This window comes from Maylandia zebra, linkage group LG8 (genome assembly GCF_041146795.1).
Source record: "Maylandia zebra isolate NMK-2024a linkage group LG8, Mzebra_GT3a, whole genome shotgun sequence".
NCBI classification, from domain to species: Eukaryota; Metazoa; Chordata; class Actinopteri; order Cichliformes; family Cichlidae; genus Maylandia; species Maylandia zebra.
The window spans coordinates 15,797,007-15,815,469 of NC_135174.1; the positions used below are offsets into that span (position 1 = coordinate 15,797,007).

General features: G+C 41.2%; 1 protein-coding gene across 1 annotated transcript in view; it reads left to right on the forward strand.

Annotated features, from left to right (window-relative positions):
- LOC105940524 (alpha-tectorin) overlaps positions 1 to 16,836 on the forward strand; it is a 31,637-nt gene extending 14,801 nt beyond the window's left edge. The window contains exons 7-20 of the mRNA XM_014413098.3: positions 5,632 to 6,032; positions 6,118 to 6,694; positions 6,789 to 7,372; positions 7,490 to 8,042; positions 8,137 to 8,735; positions 8,904 to 9,061; positions 9,212 to 9,612; positions 9,769 to 9,965; positions 14,747 to 15,142; positions 15,240 to 15,523; positions 15,599 to 15,873; positions 15,961 to 16,080; positions 16,258 to 16,442; positions 16,531 to 16,836. Of these exons, the coding sequence (XP_014268584.3) occupies positions 5,632 to 6,032; positions 6,118 to 6,694; positions 6,789 to 7,372; positions 7,490 to 8,042; positions 8,137 to 8,735; positions 8,904 to 9,061; positions 9,212 to 9,612; positions 9,769 to 9,965; positions 14,747 to 15,142; positions 15,240 to 15,523; positions 15,599 to 15,873; positions 15,961 to 16,080; positions 16,258 to 16,442; positions 16,531 to 16,722 (4,922 nt within the window). The 3' untranslated portion in view covers positions 16,723 to 16,836. The remainder of the gene's footprint in view (positions 1 to 5,631; positions 6,033 to 6,117; positions 6,695 to 6,788; positions 7,373 to 7,489; positions 8,043 to 8,136; positions 8,736 to 8,903; positions 9,062 to 9,211; positions 9,613 to 9,768; positions 9,966 to 14,746; positions 15,143 to 15,239; positions 15,524 to 15,598; positions 15,874 to 15,960; positions 16,081 to 16,257; positions 16,443 to 16,530) is intronic.
- Positions 16,837 to 18,463: the final 1,627 nt, after the last annotated feature.

Genomic DNA, 18,463 nt, shown 5'->3' on the forward strand with positions numbered 1-18,463 from the left:
AATTTTCAGCTGTTTCCTTTTACAAATTTAAAGTGAAAACAACACAAAACACTGCAAAACACAATTAAATATAATTAAATATAAATTATAATATGAAAAGAAAAAGAACATGCACATTCTCTGTCATATGGGCCCGCATGAATCCGCACTTTCTGAATCCTTTATCATCTGCAACCGAAAATAGTTGTGGATGATTACTATACCTTTCTAATGTGAAGTTGTTGTCCCTGGCTCTCTTTCTCTCTCTCCCCCTCTGGCTCTGTTCCTGTGCTACTGAGTGTAACTACCGCCCCTCCCCCCTCTGCCCAGCGTAAAGCACAAGGCTCGCGTGCAGAGTGAAGCGGAAAAAAAGTGCGAGACAGAGGGTGAGAGAAAGAAAAAAAAAAAACAACCCACGAGCCGTCACGGCTCGCGATAAAGAGCCGGCTCTCGTCGTTCACGTCAAAGAGCCGGCTCTAAGAGCCATTTCGTTCGCGAACGACCCATCACTAGTGCCGAAAGGGAAGAGGGGCAACTATTAAACCTGATTCTTTGATCCCCATGATAGAACAGAGAAAACCCGACTCAGAGTGGTCAAAACATTTGTATATTTTTTATTCAATCATCTTCCGGAAGAGAGAGCCCTGCACAGCCCAAAGCCAGTTGCAGAATCTCTAACATTAGAAGCTCAAGATGAGTCTCATATAGGTGTTATTTTAGTACTTCAGACGCCACACACAGTTTCAATACACCCAACTCCTTCTACTCAGTTCCTCTTTTCCTTGTGTCTTACTTCCTGTGCAGCTTGCAATAACTTCCCCTTTCTGAGGTCTGTTGCCAGGGCAACCTGTCACCCCTCGTCTGAACTTAGTTTCACTCTCTGTCTGCTCCTCATATACTGCAAAAACATGCAGTTTCCTGTCAGCCTGTGACCTAGTCAAGTCTGGGCCTCTCATAAAACAATCTAATCAGCAAATAAGCATTAAGAATATATATTTATTTCTTAACACAACCCAGCTTTTTGTCTCATCCTGGAAGACTTCATCTTCCATGATCTGTAGGAAGACTGAATCCTCAATGGAGTGTGCTAGCAGGTTGTCATTTTCTGTGGCATTGAAAACTGTTTCTCCAAGTTTAGTCACTGCATTTTGGATGTCTCCATTGGATGGGGTTCTCTTTCTCTCATCTTTGCCATTAGGATTTTCTTTCACCTTTATCTTATTCTCACACGTGGCAAAGTGACTTGGTCTGCCATTTTCCAGGATGCAGGTTTTCATAGCACTTACTGTAGGCGTGTTGTGAGCATCTTCTATGCAAGAAGAATGTCTGCATCTGGGTCAAGCGCTGGAATCTTATTTGCCACTCTTTTAAGATAATGGTGGTGACATGCAGCTTTGGGTGTGGGTATCTCTGACCTGTTGTTTGGGATATCATTACACTCTATAAGTGCAGGCAAGGGAATGGTAAGTTTTCCCATCCAACGATTCTATCATAAAACTGTGGGCTCTTCTCCCAGATGCTTCTGTGATGCCTGGACAGGTTTTCAGTGTGTATGGCACACTGTGTATGAGACCAAACATGTCAAAAAACTCAGATCTGGCCAGTGAAACATTACTTTGGTCATCTAAAATGACATACATCTTCTGCCATTGCTCTTGGTGGCCATTTGGGTACACATTCACCAGACAGATCTTTGAGCAGGATTTGCCTTGAAACCCATCCCCACATACCTGGGTACATCTGGATGTGACACTCTGTGCCTCTGTGTCCGACCTCTCCCCCCCATTCTCTGTCGAGGAAGTAGCGTGAAGCTGGTCTGGGGTGCAGAGTGGAAATGTGTTTATCACTGTCACATTCTCCGCATTTAACGGTAGCCTCACAAGATTTGGCTTGATGAGTCGTAGAGACGCAGCAGCAAAAACATATGTTGTTTTCCTTTAAGAACCTTTTCCTCTCTTCCAGGAGCATTTTTCGAAAACCTCTGCATTTTTGAAGAGAATGAGGCTTGTGGTGCATGGGGCATAGCTTCTCTGGATTTCCTATTTTGCGCTCCAAAGCCATAGATATGTTTGTCTTGTGCACGGAGACAGATCTCACTTGATTTTACTTTTCTTTTCTGTAAGAATTTGTGAAAAGATCTGGATAGTTAAAACTGGGATCATTTCTCTCTTCAGCCTCTCTGCAGATGAATTTTTTAAGTAGTAAGTAGGAGAAAGGAGGAAAGGCAACATGATGATCTCTCTTGTATTTGCACCCATGTGACAGCCACTTGTCTTGGAGATTTAAAGGGAGCTTTTCCACAATTGTCTGCACACCTCTTGATGTATCAAGATAGGCTAAACCTGGCAGGTAACCCTCTCGTTTAGCAACGTCAAGTTCAGTAAGCAAGTCAGCCAGTTCTTGTAGTTTTTGACACTCTCTGTTGTGGATCTTCGGAAAACTCTCAAGTTTACAAAAGAGAACTCTTTCTATCACCTCTGGAGCACCATATTTTTTATTTAGTCTTTCCCAGATCATTCTAAGTCCCACCTTAGGCTGTCCGGTATTCACAGACTCTATTCTGATTGCATGCTCACCAGATTCTTTACCCAGCCATTTGAAAAGCAGATCCATTTCTTCACTCGCTGATAGACTCAGACTTTCGATTGTGTTGATGAACGCTTCTCTCCAGGCTTCATAATGTTCGGGTAAGTCATCAAACTTCGTTAGGCGTGAAGAAACCAGCTGGGATTTAGCAAGGTACTTGGCAAGATCTGTAGATGAGTCATTATTGTGGGAGCTGTTTGGATGTGGTCGGTTGTCGGTCAGTACCCTGCGCTGGTAGCGCTCATCTTCTTGCTGTGGAAAGTTCATATGGAGTGGCTGAGCATTATTTTGAGAGAAGCTGGCTCCGTTGTCGACGAGCTGGGGCTGTGCATTCTGATTGTAGCTTGGAAACGGAGTGGATGTTGGCGGTAAAGTTGAATCATTCTCTACTTTGGGTTCTTGTGGGAATTGTTCTTGTGTGTGCTGTGTAACATAGTGATCAGTCCTTTTCAATGCACACTCTGGCAAGGGCAGAAAGTCAAATTCTTTGTTGTTGAATTCGTTCACATCTCCTGCATCTGCCTCCAACACCTCAGTTTCAGCTTGGGCAGCCTCAGCCTCTTTCTGTAGATTAATGTAATCTTTCTTGGCTTCTAGTCTGGCCTTTTCAACTCTCAGTTCACCTTCCTTTTCCGTGAATGCTATTCTGGTTTTCGTTGCATCTGCTTTGGCTTGCGCCCTGGCTGCTTCATAGCTTACTCTGGAGCTTGCTGATGAGTGTGACCTCTTTGAGCTGTGGCGAGAATAAATAGACCCCGATTCAACTTCATCTCGTGAGCCTTCAGCTCTGTCTTCCTTTGAAGCTAGTGTTGAGGCGCTTGTGGCCTCCATTGCAGTGTGATGCAGACTGACAATACTTCACTCTTTTTAACTTCCACGTTGAGTGGTCATCCTTTTACTATGCTGTCCTCACTAAAGTTTGTTGCAGGCAATGGAATTTTAGCTATACAGCTAGCTTAACATTCTTTATTCCAAGCACTTCATCCTCCAAGAAACAGGCCCCTTGTTGTGTTTGGCAGGATTTAATGATGAAAATAAATTCTCTCTCTCTCTTTTTTGTAAGATTGTACAAAGAAAAGGAATGCAAAATACACAATGAAGACATGTTCCATTACACTGGGAGAATAACATTGCTCTAATGAAAGATACATGACCACAAATGAAGCATCTGCTGAAAAATACAAGCATCTACCTGCTTCCATATGATTTAACTCAAAATAGTGTCAAAACTTACTAATACACATTAAATATATAGGAACTTACGGATGAAGCTGATATTGTGGACTTTAACACCAGGATTGCAGAGATTGCCATCAGATTACAATTTTTTTCACTGCAGCAGCTAAAGAGCACACTACTTCCTGTAGACCACTTCCTCTACAAAAAAGACATTCTGCTTACTTAGCACTAGGTGGTTAGTAACTCTTCTTAAACCACTATAATATGTCCGTTCCATGACATAAGGAACTATCTCCCACGCTCAGGATATGTCCACTGATAACTGATTTAGTGGCGTCTGCACTGGTGTTTGAAAAGTTCCATATTTCAATACAAGCATTGCATGCTAAGCAGACAATGAAAAATGAAGTGGATGAGGTTTCTCAGTACATTGCACATTACCTTAAATATGTAAATATGAATCCTGCACCAGTTGTACTTTGGTGGCCAGGAATCATTGGGTTAGGTGAAGGTCAACTTGTTGTTGAAGCAATAAAGAGTGACTTGGCACTACACCAGTAAGCTACATACCTGTTCTTTATCTAAGTAGGTTGATGTTGTGCAATGAGAGCTGACCTATATACAGAAGAGACACAATTGTGATGCACATCACACACCACTGCTCCTGGAACATTTTTTGAATAGTTATTTCACAGAATAATAATTTACACTTTTATTGCCCATTCCCATTTTACACATATTATTGTTATTGCATGTGTTTAGTCTGCTTAATCAAAGTGCATTGTCATATATTTCATTGAGGATTTACAGCTCATCACAGTATGGAAACAGCTTTAGTGAAAGTTGCAGATGGCCTCTGACAGTGGTCTCATCTCTGTACTTGTGCTGCTAGACCTCAGCGGCGCGATCAATAACAACAGTATTTTATTGCAGAGATTAGAGCAGGCCATAGCAATTAAGCTCTTGTTTGAATCATGTCTATCTAATAGACTCCAGTTGGCTCATGTAAATGGGGAGTTGTCTTCACACTAAGGTTAATTATGGAGTTCCACAGTTTCTGTGCTAGGACCAGTTCTGTGTACATTATACATGGTTCTCCTAGGCAGTATCTTTCAAAGGCATTGCGTATATTTTCACTGCTATGCAGATGATCTCCAGCTCTGTCAATGAAGCCAAAAGACAAAACTGTGGGAACGTCTTAAAGACATAAAAACACAGGTAACCTTCAACTTCCTGCTTCTAAATTCAGATCAAACTAAGTTGATTGCACTCAGCCATGAAAATCTTACAAACATGATGTGTAACCAGATGCATACTCTGGATGGGATTACCTTGGCCTTAACACTAACAGAAATTTTGTTTTTGACCAGGTTATGTCCTTCACTGCTTATATTTAACACATATTCAGGATTGCTTTTTTTGCATTTATGCAGTATCTCTAAAATTAGAAAAATTCTATTTCAGAGTGATGCTAGAAAATTAGTTCATGCATTTGTTACTTGAAGAATGGACTACTGTGATTTGCTATTATCAGGTTGTCCCCAAAACCCACTGAAATGCCTTAAGTTGTTCCAGAATGCTGCTGTACTGGCAGGGACTAAAAGGACAGAGCAGAATTCTCAGAATCAAACTTAAAATTCTTCTCCTCGTGTATAATCAGGGCCCATCTTTTCTTAATGAAGGTAGGGGCTGTAACACAGTTGGGATTTACCTGCTGTTATTTTGGGAACTTTACTCATATAAAGTGCCTTGAGGCAATTACTGTTGTTATTTGATACAATATGAAAAAATGTGAGGTGTGAAAGTTTTTTCCTAAGGTTTTATGAATGTAAATATCTGGAAATTTTACACTTGGCATAAGGGACATTTCCTTTTACTCTTTTTAAGGTGAATTAGTGCAGCTGGGTGGTTCATTCTGGAGTGACAGTACCTGTGCCCAGAAGTGCACATGTACCTCAACAGGCCTGCAGTGCCGCAACCAGCCATGCTCCTTTTCACAGATCTGCAAGCCAGCTTCCTTCCAGTTCTCCTGTCAGACAGTGCCAAGAGGAACCTGCACCATAAGCGGTGATCCCCATTACTACACCTTTGATGACACAATGTTTCACTTCCAAGGCACTTGCACCTATGTTCTCTCTGAGCAATGTAATAGTGGGCTGCCCTACTACAGAGTAGAAGGCAAAAATGAGCACAGAGGAAGTACTCGAGTCTCTTTGACACGACTGGTGAAAGTGTATGTCTACAATGACACAATTGAACTTGTCAAAGGACGTCGTGGTCAGGCTAAGGTTGGTCATTTTGATTCTGGATAAATTCTACACTTTATGACCAGATATACTTTTCTCACTTGATATATTTGCTGGTTTTTTACAGGTTAACGGGAACTTTGCATCCACTCCATTCTCCCTTAGCAATGGCACCGTGCAGGTTTATGAGTCAGGTTTTTCTGTGTTTGTCAGCACTGACTTTGGTTTAGTGGTGTCTTATGACACAAATCATTATGTCCAGATCAGCTTGCCCTACGCTTACCAGAATGGTACATGCGGTCTTTGTGGAAACTTCAATGGCATTCGTAGAGATGACTTTCAAACTCGTGACGGTGAGGTTGTGAGCTCTGATGTGGTTTTTGCTAACAGCTGGCAAGCATCTGGAGATGATGAGCCTGGCTGTGGGCCACAGTGCGGAGGGCTGGACTGTGCTGTTTGCTCTGTAGAAGAGACAGCACTGTACAGCAACACTGACCACTGTGGTATCCTCAGCAGTAGTTCTGGACCTTTCGCTGCTTGCCATGAACAACTTCCTCCACAGTCCATTGTGGACAGTTGTGTGTATGATCTCTGTGTAGGAGAAGGGTACCAACCCATTCTCTGTCAAGCCTTAACTGTGTACGCAAGTCAGTGTCAACAAAGTGGTATTCAGCTACCAAGTTGGAGGAGACCTGGCTTTTGTGGTATGTTAATCACTTTAGTTTTTACATTATTTCAAAATATTATTGTATTAAAATTCCACTGATGTAAATATCGATGTTGTTCTCTTATGCCTAGAAATCCCATGTCCAGCCAACAGCCACTTTGAGTCTGAAGGCACAGGATGTCCACCTACCTGTGTTAATCCCAACTCTACCCATAACTGCCCTCTACCTCCCCAGGAAAGCTGCATCTGTGATTCAGGCTACATCCTCAGTGGTGGGGTCTGCGTCCCTCATGCTGAGTGTGGCTGCAGCTTTGAGGGCCGTTACTACCGCTCTGGACAAACTGTAATACTAGACGAAAACTGTGGGAGACGTTGTAGCTGCAGTTATGGCTCCATGACTTGCCACTCTCATGGTTGTGGCCCACTTGAATCATGCAGGGTGGAGGATGGAGAAAGAGGATGCAGACCAAATAGCTATGAAACATGCTGGATCAGAGGCCCAGGGTCATATCAGACATTTGATGGACTGACATACCAATATCCTGGGGCGTGTCGATTGACACTTGCCAAAGTTATGGGACTGTCCAGTCACCCACACTTCATGGTGACAGCAGAAAAAGTGCCAAGAGGCCAGCATGGTTTTGCACGAATTCTGCATTTTGAAGCAGAGGGGATACACGTATCTATTGAGATGGCAAGGAACAGTAAAGTGAAGGTAAGTGAATGGAACACTTGCTTAAAATTATGTTCTTCCTTTAATATTTATTTATGTGTACACGGACATAATACTGTTTAAGTCTTGTTAACTGCAAAAAACTGGATGATCCTGCAGGTTAACGGTCAGCTGATCAGGCTACCTTTCAGCACTCCATCCAACCGCATCCAAATCTTCCACAGCAGCATTTACAGTGTTATCATTCGCACCTCCTTTGCTGTAACTGTGCAGATAGTCTGGCCTCACTTTGTCCGTGTCACTGCTCCTGGTGTCTACAATGGTTCCCTGGGTGGACTCTGTGGTGACTACAATGGTCATCCACACGATGATTTCCGCACACCCAACGGTGTCCTGGTCAACAGCTCTCAGGACTTTGGAGACAGTTGGCGAGATGGCTCTCTGGCTGCTCACTGCATCGAAAGCATGAACCAAAATTCTACAACTAATTACAATTCTAGTCAGTACTGTGGCATTCTCAGCTCACCAGATGGGCCATTTGTACCCTGTTGGTCTGAGGTTGACCCAAGGCAGCAGGTGGATGTATGTGTGGAGATCATGAGGGGCTCTAACAATCCAGCATCAACTCTGTGTGACGTCCTACGAGATTATGCACTAATGTGTCAACAGAAGGGTGTTGCCTTAGGACAATGGAGAAATGCAACTGGCTGTGGTAAGCATTCACTTGTTTTTCAGTTAATTGTAGCCATGATTTCCAAATATTTAAAAATTCTTTTTTTAATATTAAACTTTTTGTTTTTCTCCAGCACTAACCTGCCTGTCAAACAGCCATTATGAACTCTGTGGAACCTCTTGTCCTTCTGCTTGCCCCAGCCTCTCTTTCCCCTTCACCTGTGATACTGTGTGCCAGGAGGGCTGTCAGTGTAACAGTGGTTTTATCCTCAATGGTGACCAGTGCGTTCCACCAACATCTTGTGGATGCTATCATCAAGGACGCTATCACCAAGGTGGTGAGCAGTTCTGGGATGGTGAAGAATGTCAGAGCTTGTGTACCTGTAACGGAAATACAGGGAACGTCCACTGTACTCCCAACTCCTGTGGGCCCCAGGAGTCCTGCCGTGTGGTGGAGGGTGAGTTGGGCTGCCATCCCAACCCCCATGGCACATGCTCTGCCTCTGGAGACCCTCACTACATCACCTTTGATCGTAAAGCCTATGACTTCCAAGGAACCTGCCGCTATGTTCTGGTGACCCTCTGTAATGCCACTGATGAGCTCAATCAGTTTTCAGTGGAAGCTAAGAATGAGGCATTGAATGGGCGTCCACTTTCAACAGTAGCTGAAGTTTTTGTGAATGTGTGGGGCTATGACGTGCATATGTCAAGGGACAGAAGAGGTTTGGTACAAGTAAGTAGATATGATATTACAGATTAGATGACTGCAATGAATAATTTCAGATTCATGAAGTAAACGGCTGCTACATGTTTTAGGGATATTTTTACTACTGTCAAAGAAAAAATAACAATTAAAAAGTAGAAAAACTACCCACTGATTTTCTTTGCGTATCTCTTCTAGGTGAATGGAGTAACTAGAAATTTACCTATTGTCTTGAATGAAGGTAACGTTTCTATCTACGCAACAGGATCTCGTATAGTTGCCAGCACTAATTTCGGCTTGAGTGTTACCTATAATGGATATAGTGCAGTGTTTATCTCCGTACCACCAAATTACAGGTACACTTCCCACCCATCAAAGCTACAGTATTTATTGTTTGACATGCTTTAAAAAACAGGATAATCCCAGCTATATAAATAATTTATTTACTAATAATTTATCCTTATGAAACTAACACAAGGTCTATTGTTAACTATTGTCATCAACAGAGAAAAAATATGTGGACTTTGTGGAAATTTCAATGGAAATCCAAATGATGACTTTCACACACCATCTGGAACGATAGTCACATCTCCAGATGAGTTTGGGAGAGCCTGGAAGGTGCCAGGCAACTACACGTGCAATGATGGCTGTGGCTCCTCCTGTCCACAGTGTGCCAATGAACAGCCTGCTAGAGATCAGTGTGACGTGATACAGGCAGCTGATGGGCCCTTCAGTTTCTGTCACGAGGAGGTGGACCCGGCACCATATTTCAACGACTGTCTGTTTGACGTATGTTTGTCAGGAAATCAAGGCCACGATCTCATGTGCAGTGCCATTGAATCATATGTCAGTGCCTGTCAGTCTGCTAATGTTCGTATCTATCCGTGGAGGGAGAACACCACCTGCAGTGAGTCAACATGTTGTTTTATTATATTTATATCTAAATTTACAAGAAATTTGCTAACCACTTAACTAATTTGACAACACTCATTATATCCAGATTGTATTACATTAAAAGTGGTATGTCTCACTATTGCCATTTTTTGCTTTTCTCATTATTAAGCATTGGACTGTCCAGCCAACAGCCATTATGAGTTGTGCGGTACTGACTGTGGCCACACCTGTGCCAGTAGCATTGATGAAACCTGTGAGCAGTTCTGCTCTGAGGGATGTTTCTGTGATGAAGGCTTCATCAAGAGTGGGACCAGGTGTGTCCCAGTGGAAAGCTGTGGCTGCCAGTATGATGGATTCTACTATGATGTAAGACATATTAAAGTCAATAATAATATGACAATATTGAGGTAACAAGGTGGAGATAAGAAGATATAAATAGAGACATAGCAAATAATTGTGATCTAGTGAGTACATTTCATATATACTAACCTGATAATAATAGGGTAATAACCCACTAATATGATTTTAGGATTTAATTTATTAGGATACCATTCCCATATTGCCATAATGCTGGAATCTTTCCTGCCTCAACCACCAGCATTCTTCTTCTTTGTTTGAAGGCAGAACGATGCTCTAACTCTTTAAACTGCAGTTTAAAATAAAATAAAATAAAATGCTATTGCTAAATAAATGAATGCATTAAACAATCAGTTGAAGATTATACAGCTACATCAGCGTGATTAAATACATTTTTCATGCAACTCTGTTCCACATATTTATTGAAATTTCAGCATTTAGCATCTGTCTTCTCTGTGGGAGAAAGATTAACAGTTACAACTGGTTGCTCTGTCGCAATATTTAGTATATTATTAATTGCAGTTTGCAGTGATCTAGCAATTACTACACTAAATCACCTACAATTAATGAAAAAAAAATTCAAAATGGTATTTTAAGATCTATATTTGTTGTATCATTTTGGCTATGATTTGGTGTGGTGTGATTCCAGAGGTGGGTAGTAACGAGCTACATTTACTCCGTTACATTTACTTGAGTAAGTTTTTGAAAAAAAGGTACTTTTTAAGTACCTTTTTTTCACGATACTTTTTACTTTTACTTGAGTACATTTATGAAGAAGAAACGGTACTTTTACTCCGCTACATTTGCAAAATTCGACTCGTTACTTTAAAAAAAAAATTAGTTTAACACATTAGATAACATGCTGTCAGTGGAGTTTCCGGTAACTTTTTCACCAATCAGATGTGGCCATGCAGTCACATGACCAGTTTGAAACCGTGGCGGTCGAAGCGTTTCAAAGTAGCGACACACGGAAAGAAGAAATATGATGGCAGAGTCTACGCTAGAGCTGAAGAGGATGAACACCCTTGGCCTCACATACAAAGAATGTTTCGCTTAAAAGCAGCACAAAAGAACAGCTATGTCTTCAGTGAGAGCCGAAACAACAACTTTTCAGCGTGAAACAACTCAATTCGTGTAACCTGAGGAATCGGTAAGTTTTCTATAAATATCTTTTTAGCTGTGGTTAGCTGGATGTCAGTCTTATGTTACAGCAGCTGTGTCTAGCTCGAGCTGCGAGTCATATTTTCGGCGCTACGTTGTAGTGAGATAAGTTTGTGGGTGTTTTGTGCAGCATCAGCTGTCCTTTTAACTGCTCGCTGGTTAGCTAGCGTGAGCTATAAGCTAACAGCTAGCCTGGTTAATGACGCTGGAGTTCAACGCACATGCAAACAGCTCGTCTCTACTGCTTTAACTGTTAAAACAGAAAGCAATACTGCGACTGACGGGGTTTATTATGTGAAACAGCAGCTTGTTTAGTTTAAACAGTTTGCATTAAGCTGGGCAAACACTGTGCAATTTTTTTTCAGTCTCGTTATTCTGCTCCTGCTCAAACTGTACAAATAAGTCGCAGAGGTTAGAAGTTCATAGGTCACGATGCAGGGTCTCACACTATACGGCCTGATGCTCTGATGCGACCTGAGTGCTCAAACTGTGCGTCCATAACATGAAGCTTATCATACAAAATCTGTCCTTCGCTCTCCCTCTCTCTGTCTTACAGACACAATAATTTTGTGAGGCCACATTGAAAAGCCTCGGATACAGAAGCGTAGAGCTGCCACCGGGGCAAAAGAAAAATAGAGCTATATCACGTTATAACATGAAAGGTTTATTGTTCTAACAATATACCTTTCATGTTTGAACAATATAATATCACGTTATTACAATATACATAATTATCACGTTCATACAATATAAATATTATATTGTATGAACGTGATATTATATTGTTCAAACATGAAAGGTATATTGCACGAACATGAAAAGTATATTGTTAGAACAATAAACGTTTTACGTTATAACATGATATAGCTCTATTTTTCTTTTGCCTGGGTGGCATCTCTACGCTTATGTACTGGGATGAGCTTGCCTCCATCTCTTGTGTCCAGATCACACGCTGCACTGCCGTGCTGCTCCACCTTTTCTCTTTCATTTCTGTGTTTGTGCGTGCGCAGTGTGATAGGCGACAGGATTTCAAACTGGTTTAATTATCATGCGACCATACGATTGATGATTGGGAGCTGGTCGTGAGGTGTTAACTGCTTTTCGTTACCCCATGTATACTACACGATGCACACACGATTAAGGGCAAGACACGGGCCGATCCCCAAAACGGTTGCACGGCTGAAAAATCGTCTCAAAATGTGCCAAAAATCGCACAGTGTACGGCCAGCTTTTGGAGGCTAGCTCCAAACAAACATCTGCAGCTTGGCAGTGTATACAGCACTATAATGACCAGACCTAATTTTTTTGAAAACCATACATCTTTCCACAGGTCTCCACTTCATCAGACGTCACCTAGACACAGAGCTGGGTGAGGCCAGCACAAACAGCAGCCTAACCGACAAAGATGATGGATCCATAAGGTCAGGAAAGCCAGAAGCAGTGGAGCTGGAGAGGTACCTTTCATGTCCATTCACTGGAGGTGTGGATGTATTGCATAGCTTTCCTCAGATCAAGAAGCTGTTGATCAAAGTCAATACAGCTCTTCCTGCATCTGCAGCCTGTGAGAGACTTTTTAGTCATGCAGGACTCCTGTTCACTGCCAAACGGTCACAGCTTCACAGCAAGAACCTTGAGAGCCAACTGCTGCTGAAGCTGAACCATCATTTCACTTACTGAAGAAACAATTTATGGTAAAGTGAGCCATACACATATGTACATCCACATAGTGGAAATTTGTATTTGTCTTTTATAATTAGTTTTACTCTGATTTCAATGTTTATTTGTGAGTGTAGTTTTTACGTTTTTACATATTACATTGTGTTAATCCACTGTCTATACTTCAGGGTATTTTAGTATACAAAGAACATTTTATACTTTTGTTAGAATGTCTATTCCTGTGGAATTTTAGCAGGGATGTGTTGTGTGTGTGTGTTTTTATTTTGTTTTTTTTTTAATTCCTGCTGTCCGCCTTGGGAATAAACTTCCTGATTATATCTGTTGCATCTCTGTGTCATTTGTTTCTGATTTACTTAATCCCTTCTTGTATTTAAAAGAACCACCCCTAGTATGACATTCTGGCGCATCAGCTGTAGTCTGTTATGTTGAAGTTGCCTCGTTCTAATGTTTTCTCTGAGGCTGCTGTAAATGCGAATATATTTACTGTGGGTTTTGCTTGAAAAAGATTTACATTGTGAAAAACTGAAATCTTGAAATTAGAATTGTTGTGCCTTATTTTGTGGATCTTTTTACATATATTCCCTTTGAAAATACTAAAATTTGTATATTTATTTATTTTTGTTTGTCTCATAGCATTTATGTATAAAATAAATCAGACAAACAGTTACTCGTAGGGGTGGGTTTTTATAATCGATTCATCGATTAAAATTGATTCTGGCTTGGATAACGTAAAATCGATTCATTAAAATCCTGAATCGATTTTTTAATATAAATTTATTTTGCCCAAAATGCCAGAATCTCAGCTGACATCTCACAAAATTTCAAGAACCACCAAACAGTTAAGACAGTAAATGAGAGCAGGTACAGGGATTCTGCACATAGACTTAAACACACAGCGCGACCTGCGGATCAGAATTAGTTAGATGTTGCCTTTCTCACGGTCGGGGCTGAGAGCCGACAGCTCGCTGATTCTGATCTGTGGGCGGGTCCGCGCTTTGTGTTCACGCCCTTTATGCGCTGATTCTAAAGCTGTTAGTTTGATCTCTCTCCAAACAATATTGACCGAACCAGCAGCAAAAAAAGATCCAAACGCTTCACATAAACATCGTCATGAATTCACTCTGACTTTTACTGTTTTGCTTCCATCGCGATGCGCAGCTCTCTCTCTCCCTCGCTCTCTCTCTTCAAGAACAGTTTCCCTTTCTTCATTATTCGCTTGCTTGTTACGCACAAGTCTACTGTTGTTTACAGCGCTGTCGGCCGCTGTTTTTTTCCCTTTTACATTCTTCCGAAAAGAAAACCTCATTTCTGCTGTTCAATACTGAACAAATTTAAACTTTTTAAAATTATTCAAAATGCAAAACGCTTAGCCGTGTCTCTAATAAAACCGCTGTAATGTCAGAGGTAATGTTCATATGTTGATTAATGGTTTTCTTTCGTTTTTGATGTACTGCAGAATATTTTTATAAAATCCCAGGCCAGGAAAATCACCTTCATGTTTTTCTGTGTTTTATCTTCAGTTACTTTGACACAAAGGCATCTGCTGTGGCACTCACACCTTTGATAAAGTCTTGCGTGTGTCAGCTTCCTTTTTATTGATACAAAAATATGTAAATGTACTGATCTGAATTATAATATTTCTGACTGTCAAAGTTTCCCAGATTTAAATCAAATCGAATCGAATTAAATCGAATCGTGGATCGAATCGATTCGGGACCTTGTGAATCGGAATTGAATCGATTCTAGAAATCAGTGACGAGACCCAGCCCTAGTTACTCGCTACTTACTCAGTACTTGAGTAGCCTTTTCACCAAGTACTTTTTTACTCTTACTCGAGTAGCTTTTTTGACGACTACTTTTCACTTTTACTTGAGTAATAATATTTTAAAGTAATGATACTCTTACTTGAGTACAATTTTTGGATAAGCGACCCACCTCTGTGTGATTCACAGGCTGGCGAGTCCTTCTGGACAGACGGTTGCTCCCAGAGATGTGAATGTCACGCTCCAAATGACCTGCGATGTTCTGCTGCATCTTGCACTCCTGAACAGCAGTGCTCCATCAGAGATGGCCAGCTGGGCTGTTACGATGCCATGTCCACCTGCACAGTGTGGGGGGATCCACACTACATCACCTTTGATGGAGCAGTGGCTCATTTCCAGGGAACTTGCTCCTACATCATTGCTGAGAGCACAAACCATGGCACTAACGAAACACAGTTTCAGGTGATAGCCACCAACAATCACCGTGGAAACAATCGTGTATCATTTGTGTCTGCAGTGGACATATACCTCTCAAATCATCCAGAAAGTGTGCACATCAGGATTGGACCCAATAAAAGAGTAACGGTAAACTATCTATCACTTTTAAGATGAACAGCATTCTACTTTGTCTAATTTGCACAAAAGTAACAACACACACTTATTGCATCTCTTGTCCTCTCAGGTAAATGGAAATGATGCTTCTCTTCCCACCACAGTGGGAATCTTAGCTCAGGTGGTAAGGCAGGGAAGCTACATAGTGGTTGATGCCTCTGACTTGCTAGTCCAGTTTGATGGTCAGAGCACTTTACTGGTCAGACTGGGCCAAAACCGTCATGACAGAGTCACAGGGATGTGTGGAAACTCTAACAATGATCCTTCAGATGACAAAGTCTTACCCAATGGCACACTGGCACAAAACGATAATTATTTTGGGCACAGCTGGAAGTCACCCACCAGCCAACCAGGGTGAGTTGCAATGGAAATCACTATTGATGCTTCAACAAGGCAGTAGCTGATGGCAGTATGATTTGTCTTTTCCAGATGTGGCTCCACTGATGAAGATGATGATGGACTGAATGACTGTACCTTTAGAGAAGAATATTCCCAACTCTGCAGTGTCATCACCAACACTACTGGCCCATTCAGCACCTGCCACCTGCACTCTGACCCCGAGCCATTTTTCTCTTCCTGTGTCTACGACCTCTGCCTCTACACTCCAGCCAATGGCATGCTGTGTTCCGCTGTCTCCGCCTATGAGAAAACCTGCTCTGTTCTGGGGCTAGACATCCTTGACTGGCGCTCTGCTTTGCATTGTGGTATGTTTGTACTGCTCAAATAAGACATTTAATACAAATTTAAATCATTGCCATTCATCACTGATGATCCTTTCTCTGTGTCTGCAGAGGAGTCAGACCCCTGTGAAAAGCTGGACTGCACAGAGCACGAGTGGTGTGGTGAGAAGGACGGTGTCTATGGCTGCTTCTGTAATGAGCACCACCATCGGCCAAACAATGAGAGCTACGGTGCGGGCTAACTAAAACCTTCAGCAGTATCTGTAGTGTATTTATTGCATTAGTCAGCCTTTATATTAAGCAGTCAAGTCAACAAAGGTCTTATCAGCCAAATTAGTATTGATGACTCAGCTTTAAAGAAAATATCATGCTATAACGAGTCAGATTGTGTTTCTCTCTCCTTCTTAGACTCGTCCATCACTTGTGTCGGTAGGTCTGGCACCATATCTCTGTCCCGCTGTCAGCTGTTTGAGGCCGGCTTCCACTCTGATGCCCTCCATCTTCGAGATGAATCCTGCAACGGGACTCTTGAGGAGGGTCGACTGGTTTTCCACTTCAACAATGATGACCAGCTTTGTGGGACAATGCTGAGGGTGAAATTAGTACATTGAAGGAAGCTTCTGGGCAGCATTTTTAATTTTTGAATGTATGCCTAAAATGTTTTGTCTTCTTACTCTTAAGAGCAACGGGACCCACTTCAGTTATGAGAACACCATCAGCGGGGATGTGGACCCTCATGATGGCCTCGTAAGTCGTGAGAAGAGCATCCACCTGCATTTCTCCTGTGACTATCCTTTGACCCAGGCACTGTCTATGGATGTTGGTTATATGACATTGTGGTTGCTACTTTTCCAAAGGTACATAGCTCGCTGAACTTTATAGAAATCTCAGTGTTTGTCTTCACTACTAAATGACCATGTGAATCATTATCATTTTACCCTGTCTTTGTTTAATAAAAACATTGTTCTATTGTGCTTTTTGTACACCGACTCTGTCACCTCAATTTGTTTTGATCATTTCCAATTGCTATCTGCAATATGTTCTAATTGGTGGTTGAATGCTTTTATATGTAATTTCTTCTAGGCTGTATCACCCTATCTTTGTACTGCTGTTTACTTAAGAGTTAGAGTGCTTTTCTATTAATGCATTAACTGTGTATTCCCCTCATTTGTGTTACATATTTTTGTATATATTTTGCTACAGATTGCACACACACCTGACCACTTTATGAATTCCAAATCCTGAAAACATCTTGTTTTATCATGTTTTCCTGTAGCATTGTAAACAAGAGACTTGTATCTGGTCTGGGCCATTATCATTTAAGGATGATACCCTACTGGGACCCTGGCTTCCACTTCCCTTTGACCAGAAACAGAAATTTAGAAATGGAAATAGATGAAATATCACGATAGAATATGGGTAAAACGCGCATGCGCGGTGCCTTTGTTTTTCATACACACATGGCCAAAAAAGCACGGCTGCAACGGAGAATGAAGAGGTGGAAAGCGGATTGTTGAGTGAAATGGATGAACCAGAATTTTTTTTTTAAAAATGGTGCAGCTTCACTGGTTTGGTGTTTGTCCGTCAGATACACAGCAAAGAACATTTTTTTTGTAGAACATTCAAGGGGGCCATCATTATTGCTGTATTTGTCGGACTAAGGTGCTCGTAAATCTGGGAGTAATCTGGGTCCTAAACTCCGGCTCTTCAGGTCCCAAAGTCAAACAAACACTGCAGCATCACTGAGAGTTAAAAGCTGTCTAAATTCTTTCATCTTTAATAAAACGATCAGCATTGCTGCTTTATCAGGTGTAACTATGAAGTTTAACATACAGGCATCCATGAAAACAGAATTTATTACATTTAACGGAGTTAGAAGTTAGCAGGAAGTTAGCGGAAGTTAGCTCGCTAGTTTCGCTAGTTACACAAGCATGATATAGCATGTTCTGACCAGAGGTCGGTCGAGCATCCAAAAATTGTACTCAAGAGTAGCATTACTTTAAAATATTATTACTCAAGTAAAAGTGAAAAGTAGTCTTCAAAAACATTACTCAAGTAAGAGTAAAAAAGTACTTGGTGAAAAGACTACTCAAGTAGCGAGTAAATGTCTGATTTATTTTATAAATAAATGCTATCAGACAAACAAAAATAAATAAATATACAAATTTTAGTATTTTCAACAGGAAACAAAATTTTTTCCAAATTTCAGTTTTTCGCAACATCAAGCTTTTTTCACCAATGCCTACAGTAAATAATATAAACTAGTGATGGGATTTCCGGCTCTTTTTAGAGATCCGGCTCTTTCGGTTCGGCTCACTAAAAAGAGCCGGCTCTTTCGGCTCCGAACCGGCTCTTCAGGTTGTTTTGTTGCTTTAATTAATTTATTATTAACAATAATATAAAATTATGCACAAAAGGAATTACTAACGTAAAAACAAGTGGTTTTATTTATATATGTTTATATATAAATATATGCGGTGGCCCCTAGAGACAAAACACGTATAAACTCCAAAACACATTTCTAGCATGAACTGAACTTCCAAAGCAGAGCTACTAGATCACTTAAATCACACAATTGAAAGCATGTGTGTATTGTTTGTGTATTTATACACAG